At 44.2% G+C, this 25,973-nt stretch overlaps 1 protein-coding gene across 5 annotated transcripts in view; it reads right to left on the bottom strand.

Annotated features, from left to right (window-relative positions):
* Positions 1 to 1,397: 1,397 nt before the first annotated feature.
* TNRC6A (trinucleotide repeat containing adaptor 6A) overlaps positions 1,398 to 25,973 on the bottom strand; it is a 97,422-nt gene continuing 72,846 nt past the window's right edge. For all 5 annotated transcript variants that reach the window (XM_055561404.1, XM_055561408.1, XM_055561405.1 and 2 more), the window contains 14 exons: positions 24,556 to 24,698; positions 24,015 to 24,161; positions 23,712 to 23,849; positions 23,111 to 23,239; positions 22,576 to 22,653; positions 22,107 to 22,317; positions 19,088 to 19,219; positions 11,090 to 11,248; positions 10,314 to 10,454; positions 8,861 to 8,968; positions 7,525 to 7,746; positions 5,642 to 5,712; positions 4,732 to 4,871; positions 1,398 to 4,225 (listed from right to left, as the gene is read on the bottom strand). In XM_055561404.1, the coding sequence (XP_055417379.1) occupies positions 3,850 to 4,225; positions 4,732 to 4,871; positions 5,642 to 5,712; positions 7,525 to 7,746; positions 8,861 to 8,968; positions 10,314 to 10,454; positions 11,090 to 11,248; positions 19,088 to 19,219; positions 22,107 to 22,317; positions 22,576 to 22,653; positions 23,111 to 23,239; positions 23,712 to 23,849; positions 24,015 to 24,161; positions 24,556 to 24,698 (2,195 nt within the window). In that variant the 3' untranslated portion in view covers positions 1,398 to 3,849. The remainder of the gene's footprint in view (positions 4,226 to 4,731; positions 4,872 to 5,641; positions 5,713 to 7,524; positions 7,747 to 8,860; positions 8,969 to 10,313; positions 10,455 to 11,089; positions 11,249 to 19,087; positions 19,220 to 22,106; positions 22,318 to 22,575; positions 22,654 to 23,110; positions 23,240 to 23,711; positions 23,850 to 24,014; positions 24,162 to 24,555; positions 24,699 to 25,973) is intronic.

Genomic DNA, 25,973 nt, shown 5'->3' with positions numbered 1-25,973 from the left:
AAAAATAAATAACATAAAATTTAAAAAGAGAAATAGGGACTTCCCTGGTGGTCAAGTGGCTAATACTCCGAGCTCCCAAAGGAGGGGGCCCCAGTTCAAACCCTGGTTGGAGAACTAGATCCCACATGCCTCAACTTAAAGTTCGTATGTGGCATCTAAAGATCCTGTGAGCTGCAACTAAGACCCAGTGCAGCCAAATAAAAATATAAATAAACATTTATAAAGTGTGGGTCCTCTGTGATGCTGTGCCCTTAACTCCTCTGCAAAGACTTCACATCTCTCCCTGAGCTTTGACAGGTTGTCTCCACCCAGAACTGAATCTATTTTTTGGTTTGTTTTTTGGATAGCTTACTTATGCCAGTAGCACTGATTTTTCAGAGTCATGACATCACCATCTTTTGTCAAAAAACGGACATAAGGAGTTGATTTTTAAAAACTATGAAATCTGAAAATTCAGGTGGTTCCGTGATATGGTGAAACTGAGCAGGAAGACCTAGTGGGGCTCCTGGGCACAAAAGTCTTTCTGTATCTCCTATTTCTTGTTTGCAGGAAATAGGCTTCATTCAGCCTCCACAACCTTCCCTGGGTTCCAAACGGTTGTTAATCGGGGCAGGCGGAGGATGCAGAGATAATGGAGGAGTCGTCAAGAGACAATACTGCAGCCTTAGGGACAGGATCCTGGTTCCCTCTCAAAGGATACACAGGTGACTTTTGAGCTGTTTGGCAGCTCAAGTGGGAAAAGTTAACAGTATGCTGCCCCCAAACAGGTAGACAGACCCCAGACTGGTTGGAATCAGAAAGTTGATGGGGCTGACTCCCAACTGTCTCATTACCAACCTCAGAAGAATATTCATGGGCTGATGACACCCTCTTTGACGCTTCTATAGTAAACTCCTCACTACCCGCTCCGGGTTGGGACACACATTCTTGAGGGTTATCCGCCCTCTGGGTTCCCCTTTGCCTGGCAAAGCAATCAAGTTGTCCTTTTCAATCGCACCCAAAACAGATTCAGTTTGGTACAGGACAGAGTCTGGATTTTGGCCGCCAGTCCAGGCAAGCTGACCCCAGCGGATTACTGTCTTTGAGGAGAAGGCAGTGTTGGGCAGGCCCTCAGGGAGCAGCTCAGGATGTCTAGAGCCCAGGACACGTCCAAGGGAGGAGGAGCTGTGTAGCTCCTGGGAGCTATATTTGGAAACACATGGCTGGATGTGTTAAAAGGTTTAGATCAACTCTAAGAGGCTGTTAGTGACTCAAGGTCACTGAGCCAGGGGAATGTCAAGGTCAGACTAATCAACTAGCCTAAGGCGTGGCCAGCTGAGAGAGATTAAGGAAGGTTGAGGAGGAACACAGTTGTCTAGGGACTAGAACTGTTAAAGACCAGGCAAACACCAAACCACTTCTTAATTTTTTAAATCAAACACTTTATTTCCACATAACAAGCGCAAAAAACTCCCAAACACTTTAACAATACAATTAACGCAGTTATGAAGTCAATTATATACTACTCAAAGCCCCAAAAGGTCAATCAGCTTAACGTTCCAAACATTTCCAGACGTGGTTTTTCAAAGCTACCTTTGGTTTTTGGAAAAACCAGTATGGAAGTCAATATACATTGAATGCATTGAACAACATTTGCTTATATTAAGGTGTCCAACAACATTAGCTTACACCTGGCAAGTTGGAGCATGATCTGAAGTCATACGCTGAAATACATACACAGGTTCTGCCCCCGCAGCTCCTGCGGTGAGGAGCGAGGGCCGTGAAGGGGGAAGAAAAAGGCCAGTCCAGGCTGTGGCATTTCTCATTTTGTAACAGAGGTATGAGAGTTAACACTAAGAACACTGTCAAGTCATTAAGCTTCATGTTCCAAATGGTCTCTTGCTGAGGCTTGAGATGGGCACAAATGGTGGGGAAGATGAAGTCACAGGAGAGTTTTGAGCAACAAGATCCCAAAGATGCTCAGAGAGGGTAGGAAGGAGCAAGCAACAGTTTCCCATTGTTCTCACATTATTTCAGGGTGAAATTGTGAATAAGTTCGGATAAAATGTTCAAATATTTGCTTAGATTTTTTTTACTAGGTTGCTCTATGAGAACCCTCATACATAGCAACTTTGAAACTTTTGTTATAAAAAAGAGCATACAAATAAATTCACAAAAAAGAGACAGTTAATGTTGAGCAGCCAAAAAGTCATGGTTTATTATATCTGAAGAAAGTTCATAATTCAAACACAACCAAACTGTACATTTTACAATCACATTCTATTTGTAAACAGTTAAAAGCCACTGACTTCTTTTGCATCTTAGGACACAAACAGTTAGAATCAAGGCAATGAAATGATGGCAAATTCTGTACTGTTAAAATTTTTACCCTTGTTTAGTCTCTCTTCTTTGACTAAGCAAGCATTATAATACCATTTGTGGGCAAAAAAAGGGGGGGGTGGGGAGAAAGAAATTTTAAAAATGGTGTATAACTCGTTAGTTTGCAACAACATTTAAAATTTTCTTTATACAACGAACAATTCTGTAAGCCCAATATCTTGGTTACAGTATGCATAGTTACTGATTTCGGCTTTAAGGTACAACAGTTAAACATTAACACAGTCACGAGAGAGCGGAAACAGAGAGAGCCACTTGATGGGATTACAAAAAATTATTACCTATTGATTATTAGCAAACCATCATCACTCACTAATAAAAAGATAGCATCTGAAAGCAGAATCTCAAACTCCAGCTTTAAGCATTTTTTTGTTTTTTTTTTCTTTTCTTTTTTTTTTTTGGCAGAGAAAATTCTTAAACAGAGCAATATGTAGTATCAGTGCTAAAAGTTGGGGTTTTTCTCTTTTCCTATAAGAAACTACAAGGAGTTTTTTTTTTGTTTTTTTTTTTGTTTTTTTAAACTGGGGAACTGGTTTTCCTGAGAACCATGCTCTTTGATTTAGGACAGGAATAGAAAAACAAAAGAACATGGCCAAATGCTGCTCCTTTTTCCCAGAGATAGAAAGCATCTTTTAAATCATCCTCCATTTTTTTTTTTTGTCTTTTAATTTTTTTTTAAATGATGGAAGAGTAAACATTTTTTTTTTCTCAAAAAACAAACAAAAAAATCTGTAAACAAGAAGGCTCAACGTGGGAACCTTCAAAACAAAATGGAAAGCCTATTCAAAGTGCAGGGCCCGTCCTGGGTGGCAGGTGGGCTGCAAGTCACAGCTGTGGCCACAGTTTTTCAAACTGCAGAGTGAAATTCTTTAGTTTTATAACATGAAAAAACTGGTGCAATACTTTCATTTATAGTCCTAAGTCAGTATCATAACTTGATCTTTTAAACTCCACGATACCACAACAAGGTAGGCAAACATCAAGGCATAGTAGAGAGCGCACACCTTAAGAACATCCTTGAGTAAACATTTGCACTGGGACAGCTGCCCTCCCCGTGCTGCCGAGTGGACGGGGAGAACACCCTTCAGTGCAAAGTTAAAAGCTCATACATTATCAGCCCAAAAAACGTGTTTGCAAAAAGAAGAGAAAAAGAATGAATGGGGGGAGGGGGAGGAAGGGGGGAAAAGAACTCAAAGGCTAAACATGATGAATATACACAAGTGAGCTCATTCTATACGGTTTAGCATGTATGGCGCTATTTGGGAGTGTAAATAGATAGATACCTTTTCACATTATAATATTGGCCTGCATGATTCAAGTATTCAAACTGATATGTTTCAGGGAAAACAAAGTGGAGAATGTGCAGAGAATAGCTGTTCCCACAGGTGGCCCCTGGCTGCAGGCGGCGAGCCCAACTTAGTGCTCCTTTCTTTCGCGGCTTGAGGTCGAAGTTCGTGAGTCTAGTCTACACTGTTACATGGACTCTCCACCCCCACCCAGGTGGTCAACAGAAAGAAAAGCATTAATGGGGGATGGGCTGCTAATTCCCCGGGGGTCGCTGCTGCTGGGAGGACCCCACAGGCTTGTGGAATAATGTGGGGTCCCCCAGAGGGAAGTGCCATGAAGGTCTCCACAGTTAGTTCCCGACAGCCCAGCACCATTCCAGTGATTGAGATCGGTCCGGCTGGAGAATGAGTGGGAACAGTCGAGGGAGCCCAGCCGGCTCTGGCTGGACCCGAGAGACTGCCAGCTGGGAGAAGGGGTCAGAGACTGACTTTGTGCAAAGAAACGACTGATCTCCTCTTCACTGGCAAACTCAGCAAGAATAGTAGTGTTCCCCAGTACACACCTGGAGGAGAGACACAAGCAGGCCTGGTGAAGACGGGGGCCAGCTGAGGGGTCTGAGCCAAAGTCAGGGGGGCATTCTGTCGCCGTGGAGGGGGAAAAGGAGAGGGCAGGGCATAGCAAGGGTCCCTCCCGCCAGCCCGCATCCGCCCTGGAGGCCACACGTAGTGGGGCACAGTGCCCAGGGCTCTCCAGACCCAGACGTGCCACCCAGCTCTGCTGAGGCATCAAGATCACGTCCTGCCTCCTAACTGGCAATTTAAGGGACTTTCTAGGGCCACTTTGATCTGGGGTGATGTGCTCCCTTCTGAACGCTGCCCTTGGAGCCAAAACACAGGAGGCTGCAGCTGTTCTGAGATGCTCACTGCGGGGCCACATGTGCCGGCCCAGGGGTGGTGCGCAGGGTCACCAGAGGTGCTTCCAGCCACCCGAGGGGGCCCTAACAGAAGGATTCCGAACTTGCGACCCCAGGGGCATTTTCCAGGCGCCTGCGCAGAATGGGCAACTTACATGTGCAGAGACTTTTGTGCCTTCACTACCTCTTCTTTTGAACTGTAACGGACCAAAGCGTTTCCATGTGGGAGGTTCAGGTGGAATGTTATCAGTGGGCCATGCTGCATGCACAGAGTACGCAGAGTTGAGCCATCAATCTAGGAAACAGAGCCGGGGAGCTGCCAGTTAGACGCACCGCCGCGAGGACCATCCGGGAGGTGGTCCCAGGCTGGGACTCTGGTTCTCTCTCTTGCCCAAGGTCCTTCACTCCTGGTGCCACTCTGCACTGGGACTCACTGCTGTCATGGGGCACAGCGCCTCCCTCCCCACCTCCACTGGTCCCAGAGCCATACCTCTGTGGCCTCTAGACTCCTGGATATTCCCCAGATCCCCAATTCCTTAGTTAGCCATTGCCCCTGCTGTGGCTTCAGGTCTTCTCTCTTCCCTGCCCTGAGGACAGGATTCATCAAGGCACTGCTCCCTGGGGAGGAGGGGGGTGGGCTCTTAACACCCAGCCTCCAGAGGAGGGGGTCATCCAGGGACTAAGAAAATGTTCTCATCTAAACGGGCAGACACGGTTTCTCAAAATGTGGCACAAAGACCACCTGTGTTAAACTAATCTGAACGCCCTTACAGAAATGCAGACCCCCGGGCCTAGCCCAGGTCTGCTACATGAGGGTCTGCGGGGTGAGATTTAGGACTCTGGTTTTGATTGGCTCCTGTGCATTTCATAGCATAAGAACCGCAGGATCAGACCAGCAGCCTGCCTGAGGTATCCGCAGACCCTTCTCTGCCAGCCCTGACATCTGTTTAGCCCACTGAGCAGGCCTGTGCAGCCCTCCTCTCAGACTTACACCAGCATGGAAGCCTTTGCTTCCATGGGACCTGGAACCAGGACACCATCAACCAGGATACCTGATGCTCTTACCTGAGGTGTAAGGTTTTTTAGAACAAGCCAATTTGTTATTCTCCCTGAGCTGCTCTCACCCCAGCTGGAACCTAAACAAGGAAGAAAAAGGACAAGTCAGCCTTTTAAGACTGTGGCCTGAATGGCTGTTCTGGACAACACAGCCCAGTTACACTGGAGGGATTCAGAAAGATCACCTGAGATCAGGGCATCCGTTTCCTTCCTTCTTACCTGTGTTTCTCCTGGGGTATTTTCCCCACAGGCTAGGATGCCACCTCACTCCAGCTCTGACCAGCAGCTAATTCCTGGGGCACATGGCTTGGGCTCTGGGGGTGAAGGGCTCAGAGGGCTGCCAGCTCATCACGGTGGGAGAGGGAACCACAGGCCAGATGTCTTTGGGCTCTTCCCATTTATAAAGCTAAACCTATTCCCTATTTGGGAAGTAGCCTAGCTTCACGATCATCTCAGGTACTGGATGACTTTGCATGCAGGTCCCACAGGGTGCGAAGTTAGAGGGGATTTAAGAGTCTGCCAATCGTCCAGACATTCCTTGTTTAGCCTGGGCTACCACAGGGGCTCTGCATCTGGCTTTCCTGTCTGGCCCCAAGGCATCATCTCCCTCTCCCAGCAGCTTCAAGACATGATCCAGTCACTCCTGTCTAAAGCTGTTCGAGAGAGCCTCATAAACCCTTTAGAAGATGGCTGCATGCCACAGCTCAAGGCACTCAGCACTCCCTGAACACCGCCCCCCAACCCTTGCCAAGCTCTGACTTCAACAGGAAACCCTGTGTTTTCCCAGGTCTCCGCGCCCTGGCCTACACGGCCCCCTCTGCTGACGTGGCTGACTCACACAGGCTTCCCGATCCCACCCGACTCCATCGACCCTCCTGAGGGTCAGGGGTCCTCAGCCACATTTATGATGCCCCTCATCATGCACCGCCAGGCAGTGAGCTGGCACCCAGAAGATGCCTGTGGCCTAAAAGAATCGCTCACACATTACACCAAGCTAATTTGGATTTAGTAACTTGGAACAGACTCAAGTGTTCTTTTCACATAATTAAAACCTTCCCTCTAAGGAAACATTTTAAGTTTTATTTCAACCAATCACTGGTCTAAAGATTGGAAATTATTATTAATGAGGTTTCACTACAATTTTCAGCCTGGAGATGAGAAAACTTCGTGCACTTGGGGACAGGGGAGCAGATGAGCCATGAGCTGTGTTTGTGGCTGCGTGTGCAGTGTACGCTGGGGGAGGCGGCGGGGACGCGACCCAGTACAAGTCCCGTGTTTGTCGCTTACAGAAGGAGCAGGGGGGGTGGGAACCACTTGTCCCAGGGTTCCTAGGACAGTCCGGTTTATGCCTGCATGGTTAATTAACAGCACCTCCTTTCACTCTGAAACGCCCCTGTTTATTCAATAAAATTTCTGATGATCCTAAATACAGGCCAAGCTTTCACCCCAAAACAGGCCCCTTAAAGGCCCAGATGGGCTGTCCCCGCTGACCCCAGGTTTATCAGACGATACTTCTCCGTGTGACATGGTGTCACCACAAGTCTGCCACGTGCAGGAAGTTACTACACCGAATGAGATGAGCTCTTGAGCAGCTTCTGAAAGGAGGGGTCCCCATTCTATTAACGTCATTGCTGACTGGTGTGTGTTTCTGGGGAAACCTAAATAACGTGGGCAAAATTTAAAGTAAAATTTAACACTCTCCAAAGCACGGCAGAAGACAGTAACGAACTAGGAATCTTGCACTGTGTTACCTTCTAACCCTATTCACAGAGGACAATGCAACAGTCTCCTAGACTGGTGGTACTCTCTAGACTCTAGGCCTCTAGACTGGTGGTACTGCTGCTGTTCAGTCAGTGAACCACAAGAAACCACCTTCTTGCACGTCGTCTTACCTGGGGTATACCTGGCGTCAGAATTTCCCCATCCTCCACCTACTCGAAGGGGAGAATTATCCCACGAAGACAAGGGTGGCTTCTGACCAGTCAGTCCCGGAGGTGGGCGGGACGGAGCAGTGATGTTTTTAGGTGGCAGAGGGACCTTCCACAGCTCATGAGCCAGAGAGGTGTTTGTAACTGAACCAGGGGACCATGTCAATTTGGAATCACTATTTCTGGCTACTCGAAGGAGAAAAACAAAAAGGGGGAGAAGGGAGAGAAATGCTTTCAGAAAAGACAAAATTTAAGTAATGACAGTACCCATTCTCCCAATAAAAGCAGATCAGACAAAAATAAACTTTAAAAAGGAACCTGCTCCCTTGCCTCAAAACAGACTGTTTGTCTCAGACCTGTGAGACCCTTAGTCCAGCTAACACAACACACTGAACACTGCTTTGAACTGCTTCAAAGAGCAAGTGGGAACTCCACACCGTAACAGTCATAAGGAGTCCCTCAGGACCGATACTCAGACCACTGGATTTTAGCATTTCATTATTCACTCATGAAAAAAGTAGACCCGACTCAGGGAGTCCTCACAGCAGACATTCACAGGGGACACTCTGTACCGAGCGCTGGTCTGCTGGGCTCGTGGCGTACTTCTCCTTCTGATCCTCACGCACTCTCTACTGAGGTTCAGAGAGGGTAAGCAATTTGCCTATGGGTCCAGTGCACAGCCAGGAACACAGGGAACTAAGTAAAACGAATGCTAAAATAGGCGGAGGAGCAGAAGCCAACAGAAAACCTTTTTAACTTCTGTCACCGTCAACTATTTTTCCTACCTGATCATAAGGAGCTTGTCTTTAAGCCAGCAGACTCAAAGTGTGATGGAAGACTGCTCACAACCCAGTTTATTACTGGCTTGTGACAGTATGAGAAATTTAGAGTGAGCGTTTGTAAACTCTGAGAGCAACCTGACACTACCCCCAAGGCTGTACTCATTTTTCTAGCACTTTCAAGTTTGGGTTTACTGTATTTCACAAAAGAGATCAGTCTGCAAAGGACTGGACATTAAAAAAAAGGTCCTTCACTACAGATAGTCGAGAACTACTGCTTTGAACTAAATTACATTTAATCTCAGATGAGAGTGGCTATTCAGTGAAACCTGATTATTTTAATAAATGACGACTAAATACGACAAATTTTAAAAGGGGGCAAATAGTGTTAAAAATATCATCCCAAGCTCAGAAATATACTTCCCTAGCTCCCTGAAAAGACGACTCTGGATTAAAATAAGAGGGAAACCCAACAGCCCCGGCCCAGGCTCGGACGGGGAGCGCGCGGGGACAAGGCCCACCTGCAGTGCTTTGTGCTGTGCTGCTGAGGGGAGCGTTGTAGTTGGAGGCACGAATGGATGACCAGGCACTAGTTGAAGGCAGCGTGGTGTTCAAGGATGAGGATGACCCTGCACAAGGAAGAGCCCAGCGAACCATTCACTAGAGCGGGAGACCAGGCATACTGAGACACAAAAGCATTCAGAGAACCTGCAACTTAAGCGTATGCCACAGGCATTCGGACACAGGCGTGTTCAGGCCTCAGGCACGGTGCCCACGATGGCAGTTTCCTTCTTGCCTCCACCTTGGCTCAGAAGAGGTCCCTCTCCCACCCGTCTCCTTGTACATGTCTGTGAGACTATACCCCAACAGTGCGATTGGCAAGAGGCAACACCGCCTTGCTTCTCAGTAGCAGGCTCCATCTGAGTCCCTGGCCTGTCTCTGAGCTCATGCCTGCTTGCTGGGCAGCTCACCAAGGCGCCCTGGCACCGGCACCACTAGTGGGCCAGGCCTTTGTTCCTCCCCACTGCGCCCCACGTGCTCCAGAACCTAGCCTCTCTTCCTATTACTGCAAATCCCCTTGATGGCTACTCTAGTTTAGCTCCAGACCTGACCATTCTGTGAATCTCTGCAATAGTTCCTGCTGCTGGATCCTTTAACTACAGGCGTGAGCGCTCACTGCCCACGTTCTCCTGTGAAAGCAGTGGTTGCAGGTGGCTCCACACACGGCTGTCAGCTAATTCAGCCACTTCAGAATGGCAAGGGTTCTTATCTCACCACAGTGACACGGCGAACATCTGTCAACAAACTATGTATTTAATAGAAAGTGTGGACTGTTTGACATTTTCTTTATTACAAACTGTGTAAAGGGACAGTGCTGAGGATGTATGTTACAAAGATCTGTCCTCCTTCACTCTGCTCACCTTTCCTCTATTGTGTGTGCACGTGGCATTCCTGTACATGGTGAGAAACAACCCTGTGATAAGGGAGGAGGAGGATTTTATGTGATAATCCATCGCAAAGCGCATCGGGATGCATGGACCCTTAAATTGCTCTTATTTTCACTCTGAGAGACCAAGAAAGCCAAATGCTTCTCCAGAGGAAAGTTCTTTAATATCCAGAGTGTGAAAACAAATAATAATACAACATCTTTCATAAGAAAGAGCCATTTCTTAATAACTACAATATGGCAACTTGTTATAAAATAGTTATATACTAATATAGTTATTAGAAAGCAAATGTCTGTTGGTTCTTTAAGTTAATATACGTGTTCACCCTATCAAGTGATAATAAATCCCCATCAATTAAAAAGTGGTTACGAGTTACCTATGGTAATCAAGAATTCTGTTATCACTGCCAGAAGCCCCTTGGATGTCAGGGGTTGTGTTGTGCTGGAGTGACTCTTGCTGCTCAGAGTTTCATGTCTACCTTGAGCCCTGCACCCTTCAGAACCCTAAGTTGTACCCGCCTACATACCACTGTTCCTGTCCCTGAGGTGGTCAACTTCCCGCACAGTATTAATTGAAAGATTGTTTATGACACTGCCAGGAGTGACGTAAGGGTCAGTTTCAGGGTCAATGTTTGGATAACCTTTCCATGGTTCACCAGGGCGAAATTCTGGAAATAAAAACTTCAAATTAGTTCAGGCTTAATCATCTAAAAATCCACTATTAACTATCCCAAAGTTTTATTCCTAAAGTTTATGCAATTCTCAAATATTTCCCAATATTCTCAAATTATTTTCCAACACCCTAACAGGCTGATTTAATATCACAACTAATATAAGCTGTTATTAATGAGTAACTTGCCAATTTTTGCCTGAAGTAATTTCTCTGGGTTTATATATTTTTAAAAGTGTATTTTAAAGTGCTTTATTACAATCACAAAGCTACAGCAACTTGGACTGGACAAAGCAGGCTGTAAATGCATTTCTGGTGATTCCTCAATAGATGGGAATGCTGTCATGTCAGTCCCCAGACAGCTGGAGAAGAACAATGAACACAGGTTTCTATCACGCTTCGTGCTGGACTAATCAACCCCACCTTCACAGCATACAGGCACCGGTAACAGGCCAGGTCACCCAGCAGCCCAAACCCGACGCTCAACTTCTCATTCGCCATTTCTGTGCTCTCCCCCACCCTCTGTGCAAGTCAGTCCAATCAAACAGAACTGGGGCCAAATCATTTGTATGTCCAGAGGTACTGAAATCTTAATGGAAACAAACTCTCACAAAAGAAGATGCCAGCATTTACCTGGTGGCCAATTAACACTGCTAGAGCCGTTAGGCGATTTGGCACGTGGCCAGCCATCTCCTATTGAACCTGGAGGACTGGCTGGTGAAGTACTGCTGTTCATAAAGTCATAGGGAACAAATGGAGACTCTTCCAGCCTGAAACCACTTGAAATAGCACCTAAAAAAGAGAAAATGGAAGGGAAGTGTGAGCAAAATATACCATCACATTTATTTCTTGTAGTTTGTCAAATACAGTAAGAAAACCTTTTATTAGATCTGTGGGTTCCAAACTGTGTTCTGTAGATTAGGTGAAGATGTCAGCAGGAAAAAAAAGCCCTGCGCTTTCTTCAAGACCTCAATCACCTCTCTCCGATGGGGTCCTGGTCCTCAGTGACAGTGTATTCATTGACAGAAAAGCTGGAGGACAGAGGGTGGAAGGAGAGAATGCATGGTGAGGAGGGGCAAGGCCGGCATGGGAAGAGTTTGGGGGAAAAAATTCCAGCCAGTGGGTGAGGCCTACACAAAGACTGGAGGAGAAAAACTGTTTGCCACTTCTCAGGAACTGAAAGATCATATGGTCTGGAAAATAGTAAATGGGAGCGTGAACAACATGAAGGAGTTGGGCCCTGATCTTGAAGAGCCCAAGGACATTCTGTCTTAAATGCTTGCAATTCAAAGATCCTGAGGTGGGGTGTTGCATGCTCCAGCTGCCCCGGCCCCACCACTGCAGACTGACCGATGCCGTCTGCTCCCTCCAGCCTTCAGAATTGGCAACGCCCTCAAACAGGGCTTTCTAGGCCTTGGCAGTGAGTTCATTGTATCGAAGGGTTTTAGGAAGGGAAGTCATACTAATACAGTTCCATTTATTTTGAAGTCACATTTGCTGCAGTGTGGAAAAGAGAAGGAAAGCTAGCACAGAAGCAGGGAGAACATTAGGAGACACAACAGATGCATAAACTAGAAAGCAGAATGGGCACTATTCAGAGATGGACTGGATGGGGAGACTGGAGGAAGGAAGAAATCGAGAGTATCTCTGAGGCTCAAATATCCACCAACTGATGAGTACATAAACAAAACGTGGTACATGTGATCCAATTCAACTATAAAAAGGGATGAAATACAGCATGCAGCAACATGATGAACCTTGAAAACATTACGCTAAGCCACAAACGCCAGCCGCAAGAGACCAGATACTACACGCTTCCACTTCCACGAAATGTCCAACACAGACAAATCTATAGAAAACAAAAATACTAGTTTTCACTTATGCCCAATGGAGGTGGGAGGAATGACACCAAAGGGGTTTCTCTGGGGAAATGTACAACAACGGATTGTGTGATGGGTATACAACTCTGAGAACGTACTAAAAGCCACAGAAGTGTACACTTTAAAAGGAGACTTGTCCGTGTAAATTATCTCAATCAACTTTTTAAAAAAGAGAATGCCTCTTAGATTTCTAGAATCAATTTCTGGAACGGGGAGGAGCAAGGGTGAAGAAAGTGAAACCTAACAGATCCCTCTGGGGTTCTCTTGCATACAAAAGCTTTTCCACGTCCCCCATTTCTTGTTGTAGAAAAAAGATCTCGGCCTCCTAGACCTCCCCCGAGTTCCAAATGGCTGATTCAATTAGGGGAGGGAGGGAACGCAGAAACCAAGGAAAGGCAGCCTAGAAACAACAGCACAGCTCTGGGCCAGGTCCTGCGTCCTCCTCCCAGGACATGCGTTAACAACCCCCAGCCGGGTGGAGGACGCTGACTGCAGGCTGAGCACCAGCACGGGGCCCCAGAGCATGGGACCCAAAGGCTCGTGGCTGAGATTCCTGAACCACCAGCCACCAGAGGAAGGCAACACCCTGCAGCCCACCCCCTCAGTTTTGCCTAGGAAAAAACCTCTTCCCCCGAAAACCATGGCGAGTTGGGCTTTTTGAGCACCAGCTAACATTCTCCTTGCTTGGCCCTGCAGTACGCTATTCCAAACTCTGCCATGTCTGTTTGGCCTCACTGTGCGTCAGACACACAAAACTGGATTCAACAACAAAAGCAAAGTGTCTTGTCCATTGTATATTTTGAAACAGATGTGAGGAAAGTTTTGGTTCATGGACTCAAGGCTGCTCCAGCTATGAGCTTCTGGTAAAATACGGGACCTCATGCCACTCACTGGTGGGCACTAACCCATCCCTGACTTGAATCAGTTCTATCCCACCAATTCCACTGCCCTCTCTTCTCTGGCTTCCTCATCTAGCTATTACTTTTATCTGAGTGAACTATGTATCTTAGCTGAATTAAAGCCACTTGGAAATAAAGTAGGATATATAAAGTAGGAGTTCTAAGTAATACAGTAAGTAAGCATGATTATCAAATTTCAAGTGATTAATTCTTATGCAAGAACCAGCAATGATAAAAGCACTCCCTGTCCTCTGCTTTTTTAAAAAGAACAATTTCTACTTATCAAAACTTCATTTTGTTAAAAAGTAAAATAGACGTGACTTAAGTGTTAGCCATGGTCCAATTACATTCTATCAGTCACTACATGGGAGAAGATCAGAAAAATGAAACATAAATTTTATGTGGGAGAGTTTAGTTTAAGCAAATAGAGCTGGATTTACACTGGAGAAACGGGCCTGTCTTAGAGGGAGGGCACTCATGACATAACAATGATGGCAACAGCAATAACCAGGAAGGCTGAGACCCACCGGTCACTTACGTGTCTAACCCTGGGTAGTGCTTAAGAGATACTGCCTTACTCATCCTCAAAACACCACAAGGGGTACTATTATTACTCCCATTGAAGATGAGGGACTGAAGTTCAGAAAGGTTAAGTTACTTGCCGCTAGCTAATATGCAGCAGTTAAGCGTTGATTCTAGGATCCGCATTTCTTTTGACATTTTTACCACTGTCTCAGCTGCCACTTTTAAGGAAATCCCAGATGTAATACACCAGTGAGAGGCAAGTTAGCTTAGAATTCAGGGCTGCTTGATTCACGTTCCAATGTTCCTTCAATTACATGGCAATTTCACCTTCAATTTCGGGTATTCATCAGTCCAGTGTGTACAAAGCAGCAAACTGACCTTTAAGCCAATGTTGGTCCAAGTTTTAAGAGAAAATCCAATGAAAAGGAAAGGAATCAATGTCACAGAATATCCTTTTAATACTAATCAGGGGAACACAGATCTGATGTTACTTAAGTTAGAAAACAAGTCTCTCCTAGCTCTTCCTTATTATCTAAAATCACTAGACCCTGTCAATTTTGCCTCCTACATAACTCTTTTTTTTCTGTGATCGCAAAGATTTCGGAATTGTTTTGTTTTGGGTTCCCTGTATATAGCATACAGTCAGGTTTTACTTTAGGATTCAATATGAATTTCTTTTCATAAATTAGTTTGACCCACTTACATTAATCAAATTGATATATATTTGGTTTTAGTTCTTTCATGTAACTTTCTATGATGCCTTTTACTTCTTTATAAGCAACAGCCCTCAACTCTAAAATAAACGTATTCCTGCTCCTGAACATTGTACTTTTCCCTGGGCAACGAGGGGCAAGGGGTTTTATAAACTGGTGAAGAAGACAGAATCATAGGACCATAAAGTATCACAAATACCCCAGAGCCCAGTCCAACTCTCACTGTTCCACAACTCCGGGGTTAAATGTCCTCGTTTCCACTCTACTCCCCTGGTGTTTTGACTGTGGAAGGTGAACAGAAAAGCGTTAGCACAGCACGGCTAGGCTGCACATGGCAAAGAGCTCCAAGACTAGCCCTTGATGGTTGCTGGGCTCCTGTAGCTCCCAGAGGAGCCTGCCAGATAAGAGACCCTTTGCATAACCACGGCCATGCCAGCGTTTATGATAACAACGGGACATGTGGTGGACATCTGTTCTTCTGTGCATGGGGCCTGGGTCATGCTCTTTTGTCTCAACACACAGGGAACCCAAGACAAAATGATTCAGAAATCTTTGCAATCACAGGAAAAAAGAGTTATGTATCCAGGGTCTGCAGGGTGCTGGAGACTGACACGCAGGTGTGTTCCACGACTATACAAGTGACTCCCACTCCCGATAAAAACCGAGGACACTAAGGCTTGAGTGAGCTTCTCTGCTTGGCAATACTTTGTACATGTTCTCACACACTGTTGCTGGGAGAATCAAGTCCAAGAGATTGCACTGAGAGGGGACAACAACAGAAAGCTTCTCTTAGTTTCTCCTGGACTCTCTTCTATGCACCTTTTGCCTTTGCTGATTTTAATCTGTATTCTTTTGCTGTAACAAACCATAACCATGAGTATTATAGCTTTTCTGAGTTCTACGAGTTCTTCAGGGAAACTAGTATACCTGGGGATCTCTGACAGACAGTCTCTTGACTTTGCCCTTTCTTCTCAGCTCCACAACTATCTTACTAGCCGCTAAGCTTCACTAGATGGAGATAAAAATAGAATCCGTGTAAGACTGTGATGCAAGTTATCACAGCCAGCCAAACCTTTCCCACAGGCCTCTCCTGTCTCCAGGCTCAGCCCATCTCTGACGTGAGCCTGAATACTGCAATCAGACCACTCCCCCTTAAAAAATGATTTCTACACTCCTCTGCTACAGCCCCCATTTCCTATAGCATAGAAATACAAATGCCAATAGGGCCAACCAGGTTTTATAAACAAGTGAAGCAAGTTGCCTTTAGAAAAAAAAATCCCATGGTCCTTCCTCAAGTTAAAACACAAGTTCAGGGAAATATTCCTCTGGTTAGGGAGTATAGAAAAATATTTCTCCACCAGTGGGAGGGAAGATCCAAGTGGAAGGGCAGTGGGAAGAATGAGCTGAGGGCAGCAGCCACTCAGCTCGGGATGCTGACAGCTCCGGAGATTGGTGCCGGCAGAGCTTTCCATTCCGCAGAGATGCCAGAAATCTGAACACGAAACTTCGTGAACGTTTAAATGGATGCTGGTTCCAAAAAAATTATTTTCAAAATAGTGAGGGTCTAACAGCACGTAATACAGACCCGCCATTTGGGGATCACTCCTAAAATACATGAGGTTAGATCTCGATTTTGTTTTTATAAGGGAAAAAGAACAAATTGCACCAAAATATTAATAACAGAAATAAAATGATTAACATTTCTCTTTGTTATGTAAAGAAAACAGAAAACAAAGCAAACAAAAAGAATGTGCCTGAGAAGAAGACTCTAAATCTCCACCAGGATGAAGACATATAACAAGAGGAGGAAAAGAACCAGGGAGCAAACAGGAGGAGTTCAGGGAGAAAAATGACAGGATAAATAACCAGAGTGACTATGATATGAAAAAGCACCTTCGTTAAACACACCGAAAAGCTTAAAAAACAAAAACACAACCTTTTAAAACCTGAATTTAGAGGGAATTTAGCCAGTATTTTTCAGTAACTATAAATGGAGTATAACCTTCAAAAGCTGTGAGTCACTATACTGTACACTTGTAACTTAGTAATACTGTACATCAACTCTATATTAAGAAAAAAGAATAGGAACTTACACTGAAGTAAACGAAAAGCATCAACTTCCTCTTTATTCTGAAGAGAATGTTACTAGAATATGTTCATTAGACTGCTAGGTATACAGGTATAAAAGTATTTACTGTTTAAGCTATTTACTAAAAAACTTAAAAATTCACTGCTCACATTCTAGGTTTATGCAGAATTAAACAATAAAGTGCATGGTAAAAAAATGATAAAAAGCAGATAAAAGTTTAAAAAAAGAGAAGATAAAGTACAAAATATAAAGTTACTAATTGAATTGAATGAAAAACGGTAATAAAAGATACCACCACCCACCACTTGCATGTCTCATGCCAGGCAGTGAGACAGGAGCTTTATGTTATCTCATTCAATCCTCAATAGTCCTACGACGCTTCCTTTCCGCTTCACAGATGCAAACACTATGCACGAACTAGGATCAAATCCCAAGTCTGACTTCAAAACCTATGCTGCATGACGACACGCCGTTTATACAACGCACGCTATATACCAGCATGCCCTGGGTAGGCATACCAAGCGCTTGAGAATATGATACATACAACACCTACAACAGCACGGCAAGGAAGGAAGCATTTCATTTTTACAAAGAAGCTGAGGCTCAGACATGTGAAGCAGACATGGAAACATTTATTTTAACGAGAAGGCAGACAATCATATGGTAGCAACACTTCTCTGGGTCTCCGCATCCTATCTCTCCACCCGTTCTCCTCCAGGTTTCTTTATTCCTACTGGCTCCAAGACTCTGTCCATATTCCCTTCTATGGTCCATCAGTCTGGGCAACCTCGTCCATGTCCGTGACATCAACATTCTGATGAACACCAAATCTTACTCCAGCCCAGATTTTTCTTCTGAATACTAGGCCTCTACTGGGCTTGTCCATGTTGAGCTATTTCCAAAATATTATCACCACATTCTAAAATCAATCCATTATCTGACCCAGCAGGCCTGTTTCACTTCCTACATTTCCTCTACCAATAACTGCATTATCATCCACTCATCCTTTCACCTAGTAAAGGTTCCCCGAGCGCTGCAATGTGCTCAATGGGACTAGATAAGCAAAGCACAGACTCACTCCTCCCTGTGATGGAGACAGGCCTTGCTTGCTTGCTAAGTCACTTCAGTCATGTCTGACTCTGTGTGACCCCACAGACGGCAGCCCACCAGGCTCTCCCGTCCCTGGGATTCTCCAGGCAAGAATACTGGAGTGGGTTGCCATTTCCTTCTCCGATGCATGAAAGTGAAAAGTGTTTGACCCTCAGCAACCCCGGGGACTGCAGCCTTCCAGGCTCCTCCGTCCATGGGATTTTCCAGGCAAGAGTACTGGCCTAGATGGATACTAACATAAGACAGATATGCATAAGAGGTGCTATTCCAGCACGAAGCCTGGAGGAAGCTTCTTGAGAATGACCCTTGAGCCCAGGGTGAGGTATAAGATTAGACCGAGGAAGGAGATAAACACAGGAGGCGCATTACAGATAATCGTGTATTTGCACAATGAGCGAAGTTAGTTACCCAGTCCCTTTGTCCTTAATTCTAACGCTCCCTTCAATGCACTCCCTCTTCTCATGTCTGTTTCCCCCTTTCTCACTCTGGTTCCTTTAAGCCTGGGCATCTTTAGGCGGCCACGCGTTTCAGCTTTAGAGTGATTTTTCAGGCACAGAAGTTTTCCTTGACGGCTCCATGCCTGCTACTGCAGCTGTACCCTGCTCCCCCTCTCTTGCAGGCTGTCAACCCCCAGACATGCTCGTGCGGCAGAACTCACCAGGCTATCCTGTCTCTGAACTTTTCTCATGCTACCCTCTCCATGTTGTTCTTTCTCCAGTTCTTTGGTAAACTCTCCAAGACTCGGTTCAGAGAAGCCCCTGTTTAAAGCCTTTGTAGACCCGCCACACCCATGGTTTGTTATTCCTTACTCACTTTTCCAATGGAGTTACATTCTTATACTGTTTATCCTTTTATACGTATTAATTCTCAGAGCACCTGTCACAGCAAACTAAAGTTGTTTATATGTTTATTTTTGCTACCAAATAATGAGCCCCTTCAGGGCAAGTACTTTTACTTGCATACTCAATCGTATGCACATATGTACACGTGTATCTATGTACTCCAGGTGGTTGAGCACAGTTCTTGGAAAGAAAATATTTCATTAACATCTACTAAATGAATGGATAAGAAACTATCAGAAATCAAGTTTTGTCTTCTTTTAATGGTAGACGTCTTTGATCCCTTACATCAGGTTAAGCAGAATATTAAAACAGTAAAATAAGAGCAAAAAACTAAATGACCATCTAAAGAGGGAATAAGTAAAAAAATAAATGTGTACTCTGACCTCTATTTTTCACAATAGCACAATAAAGGTCTTATTTTAACTAAGATTCAATAACTAATAAAGTACTTTTTTAATAATGAGGAAAGGTTCTTAAGAGAATTTAGCTATGAAAATATGTATTTAAAAATAAGGTCTAAATTTAGAATTTGACAGTTTTTAAAAAGTCAGAATATAAGAATGTATCTTATACCATGTTTGCTGGAGTTTTGATCCAAAGATGTGTTCACAGAAATGCTGTCCACTGTAGTCCACTTCCTTAGTCTTGACTGTGGCTCTTTAATACTGTTCATATCCATATTTACATTCAAGTTTGAGTTCAAGCCTAAAAATAGATAACAATTTTAAAAAACCACTTTATAAAAATATAGCACATCCTCCTTATGGTACCACAACTTTCATTTTCTAGAAAAACATATGCAGTTAATCTAATGTTTTCAATCCTGTCCAATGTTCCTTAATAAATATCCTGCAAACGTGGCACAGCCAAATGATTATGGACAAAGGCAAGGCAGGCAGGACAGATACTCTGGGCTCCTGGCCAAGGTCAAGCAGAAACGTCGTCAGAAGAAAGAGCCTGGCTAGGGTACCAGAGAAAGCAATACACAGAAATTCTAAAGAGCTAGCTAATACTCAATATACATTTTTAAACCACAAAACTGTCAGTACTATACTTGGATTAACTGTGGAAAACTACTCTTATAATTTTGATTATTTTTAAATTCCTTGGCAAAATAAGAGAAAATTCTAAGGCAGCCAAGTATTTGTTTAGCTACTAAAATATATCTCTTTAGGAACTTCCCAAGAGTACCATGCATGAAGAATTACAAATGATCATGTTCAGTTGCTAACTTTTGCTAATAACAATTTTCAACTGCCTTACCCACCAAAGGACACTATTATTTAAAAGTAAGACTGTCCTGCTGTAAGTGCAGGACTGTACCTAAGGGCAAGACTTTCATATCCCAAGGCGCAACTTACTTGATTTGCTTGTGACACATATCGGCCTTAGATATTCTCTTGGAACAAAGATGGAAATTTCTATCTTAGTCACTGACCATTAAGCCAGTATTTCTTGAAGTGTGATACTGGGGACCATCATCTACAGAATAATCTGAGATGCTCGTTAAAAATGAAAACTTCCCAATTCCCTGCTTCTACTGCAGGGGGCACAGGTTTGATCCCTAGTTTGGGAACTAAGATACCACAAGTCATGCAGTGAGTCCAAAAACAAACAAACAAACAAAAAAACCAGAATTGATGATAGATGTTTTCTTTAGCTGAAGTATGCACAGGGTAAGAAATTAAAAGCATATAAATGGGCACACAATGAAAAGTAAGCCAAAATGAGTTCTTAAAAAGTATGTGAGGTTCTATTACTTCTCTGCTTAAATCTTTCCAGTGCTGAAATCTACACTACATTCCGCATGCCATCAAAAAAAAAGGAAATAAATTTAAAAAAAGAAAACTTTTCAGCAAGAACCAGAATCTTTGTTTAATACATCCAAATGGTTCTTTTAATCTAAAGTTTCAAAATAAATGGTTTTTAGATACTGAGTCTGGTGGAGAGTCCATGTGATACTAGGTCAAACTTAAAAGTTTAATAATATAAATTCGCTAATATCACCCCTATTTGGAAAAAGTAATTAAATTTACTGCCCTCTGGACTCATCATTTAGACCCAGTAGTATGAAAGCTTTTTAGGTCAAGGTTTAGACAATAAATATCTTAGACTCAGTCGGTCACATGGCCCGAGTGTCTTTATGCAACTCTGTTGTAGCACAAAAGCAGCTAGGAAATACATTAACAAAAGGACATGGCTGTGTTCCAATAGAATTTTATTTACAAAATCAGGCAGCGAGACAAATTTGACCAATGGGCTGTAGTTTGCCAGTGCCTGATTTAGACAACCACACTGGCGCTTGCCTGGGTTAAAGCAGACTTCCTTAATCAGGGAGAAGTCTCCTGCTCTAAGGCCAGCCAGGATAAGAAATTGCTTATTTAGAAACTTATCTCCTCAGTGGCCCAATCTATATGCTCAGTATGTAATCACACAGTGAGAGTCACTTCCTTTTACTAGTGAGACCAAAACCTCTCAGTGTTCACCTGAGTATTCTTTTATCACCATACTGCTGTCTCTGGGAGGACATGGCTTCTATGGTATTCGCCTAACAGACAAAGGAATGTAAAAAGACTGCTAACAACTCCTAAAACTCAAAGTTCCATCAATGTCCTAGCTGAGTCCATAGCGAAACCAGGGAGAGCTGAGTCATGTATCAGGTCCAGCCAACATGAAACGGGAGCAGGAATAACAGCAGGCCCAACCTCCGCCCACAGCCTAGAACATGCCAGTTAACTGAACATCTTCAACAAAGTTGGGCTAGTAACCAAAGCAGCTGGTTTACAAAAGAGAAAGAAAAAGGGAAACAAACAGGGTGTGAATGATCAAAGGTCAAAAGATATTCAAAGGCACAAGAAGAAAAAGGACCTAAGGAAGAAGACATATAAACCTGAAATTCCCAGAGGGAACAAAAAACCTGGAGACATAAGAAAAGAGGGCCTGGGGGAAGCAAATGTAAATGCAATAAAAGCAATTTCTTCTCTCATCCCTATTTTTTACATTTATGCCAGTAATTTATTGTAAACATTTAAACAATAGTTAAAATTTCAGATGTGACTGTTCCAAGCAGCAAAGCTCAAAATTTCTCTGGTGTGCTCTAATAATTTCAGTCCTCCCCTCCCCTTCATATCCTATAATGAAGATATCTGAGTATTAAAAAGAAATATATATATGTTAACTCATTTCAAACAAGCATCTGACTCTGACCCCATGGACTGCTGCCCACCAGGCTCCTCTGTCCGTGGGATTTCCCAGGCAAGAATATCGAAGCATGTTGCCATTTCCTTCTCCAGGGGATCTTCCTGATCCAGGGATCGAACCACGTCTTTTGCATCTCCTGCACTGGCAGGCGGATTCTTACCACTGCACCACCTGGGCATGGGCTTTGTGAACTGTGTGATTTTCTTAAACAGAGAGAGACGTTCCTAAAGTAAGAGAGGCTAACGCTAGAAGCAGAGTGGCCACTCAGAGCCAGAGCAGCTAAAGAACCACGTGGTGCTCATGAGAGAAAAACTGGACAGGTCAGAAAGCAAGAGGTCAACTTGTGATCACCAAGCACCAGCCCAAGGCTTTTGGCCAAGGAGAAACCCACCTATAGGGAAGTTGCTGAAAGCATTTATTGGTGATGGCCCTTTTTGCAGCTCAGGTGTAGTGTGGGGCATGACATTTTCAAGGAAAGACTTCATGGCTGGCTGATGGAGTGACTGTTGCTGAGATGGCGGAGTTTGTTGCTTCACCAACAGGTTTGGATCAAGTTGACGAGATTGTTGCATCATCTGCTGCTGCACGCTAAGAGGTCGACCCTTAAAACGACAAAATGATTGGGAAAAGTTGGGGAGAGAAGTCTTTACGGATACCTTCAATCCCCCCTTCATTTTTGAATTCAGTTCCTTCTCATCAGGAAGGTGAAGAATCACTGTCCACCAGTTAATAAGACTTCCAGGCAGACAGAAGACTTAATGTTTTCCATTATATTTTAATAAAGGCATTTCAACTGCCTTGTCACAATGGAATTGATCAAAGTGGAGTGTGAGCAAAGCAAGGGGAAGGATCACACCTACCTGCTGGTCTTGCTGCTGCCGGTTCCCAGAAGGCACGCTTCTCTGACTCTGCGCCCTTTGCTGCTGCGCTAACAATCGCTGGAAGGAAAAGTGCAAACAGGTTGTGAGCATCACATCATCACAGACAAGCGTGCCGCAGAGTGACTGTGGCAGAGGGACCTAGAAAGGCATGGCTCCATCTAGTCGATGCCAACAAGCCCTGCCTCATCCAGTAACATCTCTTGTTTGGACTCTCTGGCCTCCAGCCATTCTGGTGGATTGAGTCCTTTGATCAATCTAAACTTCCAGTTCATCAGGTAAACGTTTCCCAATCATCCTACTCCCATGGCCACTCCAGACTTGGCTGGGCTTGCTCACACCGCATCCTGCCCTTCCAGTTTACCATCTGCCTTCACTTAGAGACTAGAAGCTCCCTGAGGGCCACGACTATGTCTGCTCTGTCTACTGAAAAACACTCTCTGCACAGACTCGAGTGTGGCGTTTACAGTAGACAATGAATGTACACTGAATAAGGCTGTTATTCTATTCTACTTACCTGTAACTGGGAGATCTGAGAAAGCTGGTTTAGTTGGGATAGCTGGTTCAGCATGGCTACCTGTTGAGGGCCAAAGAGCGGATTCAGGCCACCGTTGTTTGGTGCATACTTCAGCAATGAAACTGGAACCTGAGGATCACAATGGTAAGTTAACTATGTTGATAAAATAAACTCAAGTTCACAAAACATACTATGTGTTTTAAAATATCAGTAGAGCAATTACATTTGTGGATTATTAAGGCGGGGGGGGGGGGGTTGTTTTTTCTGGCTTCATTAATCTATTGTTCCCATGTATTTTCATGGGTTAAGTAAAAAGTGATAGTGATGAATCCTTAGCCAGTCAATTCATATTGCTACTGTCATCCTCCCCTCAAGGTATTTTATAAAAGAGAATGATAGATTTGAGATTTAAATTGTCTTTGACTCATTTGCTCCACCCTACCCACCACCCTTTGTAATAATAACTCATTCCAAATTAGCTGCATCTCAAAGTGGCAAATAAATAATCCGACGACCAACCAGTCATCTCATTCAAATATCAATTTCTTTGAGGTTCTACTCCAGGTAAACAGTAGAGAATATAGTGGAAAAGCTTACTTACCTGAGGGGAGAGTAATGGAGGAGGCACTTGAGCACGGAGACTAGGCTGAGATGAACTGAGAGGTTGTGCTGGAGGCTGCTGCATGCCCCGGGGTTGTGCTGCTGTGTTTCCAACACCAAACATACTGGGATTGCCATTCTATGGAAACAAACCACCACCACCAAATGACACTGGGATTCTTCAGGGACTAACATCCCATTACCACACACTGTAATTCTGACTTAAACACAGCAACTACATGAAAGAGAGCTCTTATTACTTATACAAATCAACAGAGAGCCTGAAATACACGTGTGGACTTACCTGTCTAACAGAATTCAAGTTTTGCATACCCAGCCCTGCTATGGAGCCCAGGGCCTGGTTAGGTAGTGCACTATTTGAAGGGGGAAGCTTCATGCTTTGACTGGACATAAACTGCATGTTTTGGGATTCATCTGCTACAATGCCATCCTGATTGGACAGACAGAAAGACGTGCAACACCAGCCAAGCAAACAAGTGGAAGGGAGAAATCATTGCAGCAACAGGAGAGAAGTCACATGACATTCCAGCATCAACAGGAAACAGGTAGAAAACAGAAGAGATCAGATTAGTGTTAATTCTAGAGCACACAAAAAGAACCAAACATATTTCACGGGGTTAAGAGGAAAATATAAATACGATCCCTGTAATCAACTGCAACATAAAAGGACAATGAACTACAAGTCCAGTAATATTTGGAACTGGGTTATAACCCTTCATATTATATTAAATGTTCTAAACTATTAATGAAAAATTATGCTATTAAGTGTATTGCTTTCTTGGCCACAGGGGTAAAACAAGACAGAAAACAGACAGACAACTTACCTTATCAAAATAAGGACTGCGCTCCATGGAAGACTCTTTGGAAATCTGAGGCCGAGAACCAGGGCCTTTCCCGACCGTTCGATTGTAATCACCAATATTTAGGCTATGTTTATCTATTTCCATTCGTTTGTCTTGTAACATTCCTAACAAATGCAGGAAATTATGTCATCAAGTAGGAAGAGAATTAACCTACTTAGTTTCAGATAAATTTACAACAGAAAGAGAAACACTCACTTCCAAACCAAAATGGCTTCTGCCTCGACATGTGCAAAGCGCACTAGCACTTAACGAATCTTACGTTCCTCACAAGTTGGGGTTAGCAGACACTATTATTTTATTGAACCAAGTAACTTGAAACCAGACTAGTAAACAGAAAGGTAAGACATTGCTGGTCATCTCACATGTGCTTCATTTTATAATAGCAACATAGTTTCCAGTAACCAACAGCAGGAACAGCACCAGGACCAGCCATCACCCAGTAGCTGCTCTCGGTGTGCCAGGCACCGCTGTGAACACGCATCTCATTGAATGCTGACGGCTCTACTGCCATCACCCCACTCAGCAGATGGGAAAGATCTCCCCTCCCTAAGGGCTTGCTCTGCTGACTTCTCTGCAGTAAATACGACCTCCTCTCATGGCATCCCTGTGTCTATCAAAAATCTGTGCTTGAAACAGCCAGCTCCCAGGCTACCATCCTAAACAAAGCTCTGACTTCACATCCTTACCATATTATGCCTCCTGAGTCCTCCTCTCTCCATAGCTGAGCCACTTCTTTGTGTTTCTTTGATGTTGGGATGTACTCAGTACGTTCAAGGTCTCAGTCTTTCAACTCTCTTCAAACTGGCCTCCCTTAGGCTTATTCACCATCAAGGTAACCCTCAAATACCAATGTCTACCCTGACTTGACGCCTGTGCTCAGTGGCACATCTTCAACTGCCTGCTGGGCACCGTCACTTGAATGCCCCTTCGTCACTTCTAACTGGAGAAACCAAGCACGATCTTGCCCTTCGATCTTCATGGGGCTCAGATGCAGTGTCTCTACTCTCCTAGTCATACAAACTTGAGACCTTGGTTTTCAATTTGTTAAAACTGCAGTCCATTTCCTGGTTCCTTAGGCTCCATCCTCAGATCTCACCCACAATTTCTTCGCAACTGCTGTCCTCCTTTGAGAGCTGCTGCTGGAGCCACCACCACGACACACCCACCTTTACCACCCTCGTTTTAGGCGAGTGGAAAGGGAAAATTTTTAACAAAGGGAAGTACAGTTGCTCAGTCATGTGACCCCATAAATTGTAGCCCACCAGGCTCCTCTGTCCATGGGATTCTCCAGGCAAGAATACCAGAGTGGGTTGCCATTCCCTTCTCCATGGGATCTTCTCAACCCAGGGATTGAACCTGGGGCTGCTGCATTGCAAGCA

The sequence above is a fragment of the Bubalus kerabau genome, chromosome 23 (genome assembly GCF_029407905.1).
Source record: "Bubalus kerabau isolate K-KA32 ecotype Philippines breed swamp buffalo chromosome 23, PCC_UOA_SB_1v2, whole genome shotgun sequence".
Taxonomy (NCBI): domain Eukaryota; kingdom Metazoa; phylum Chordata; class Mammalia; order Artiodactyla; family Bovidae; genus Bubalus; species Bubalus kerabau.
This window is presented reverse-complemented; position numbering and strand designations above follow the sequence as displayed.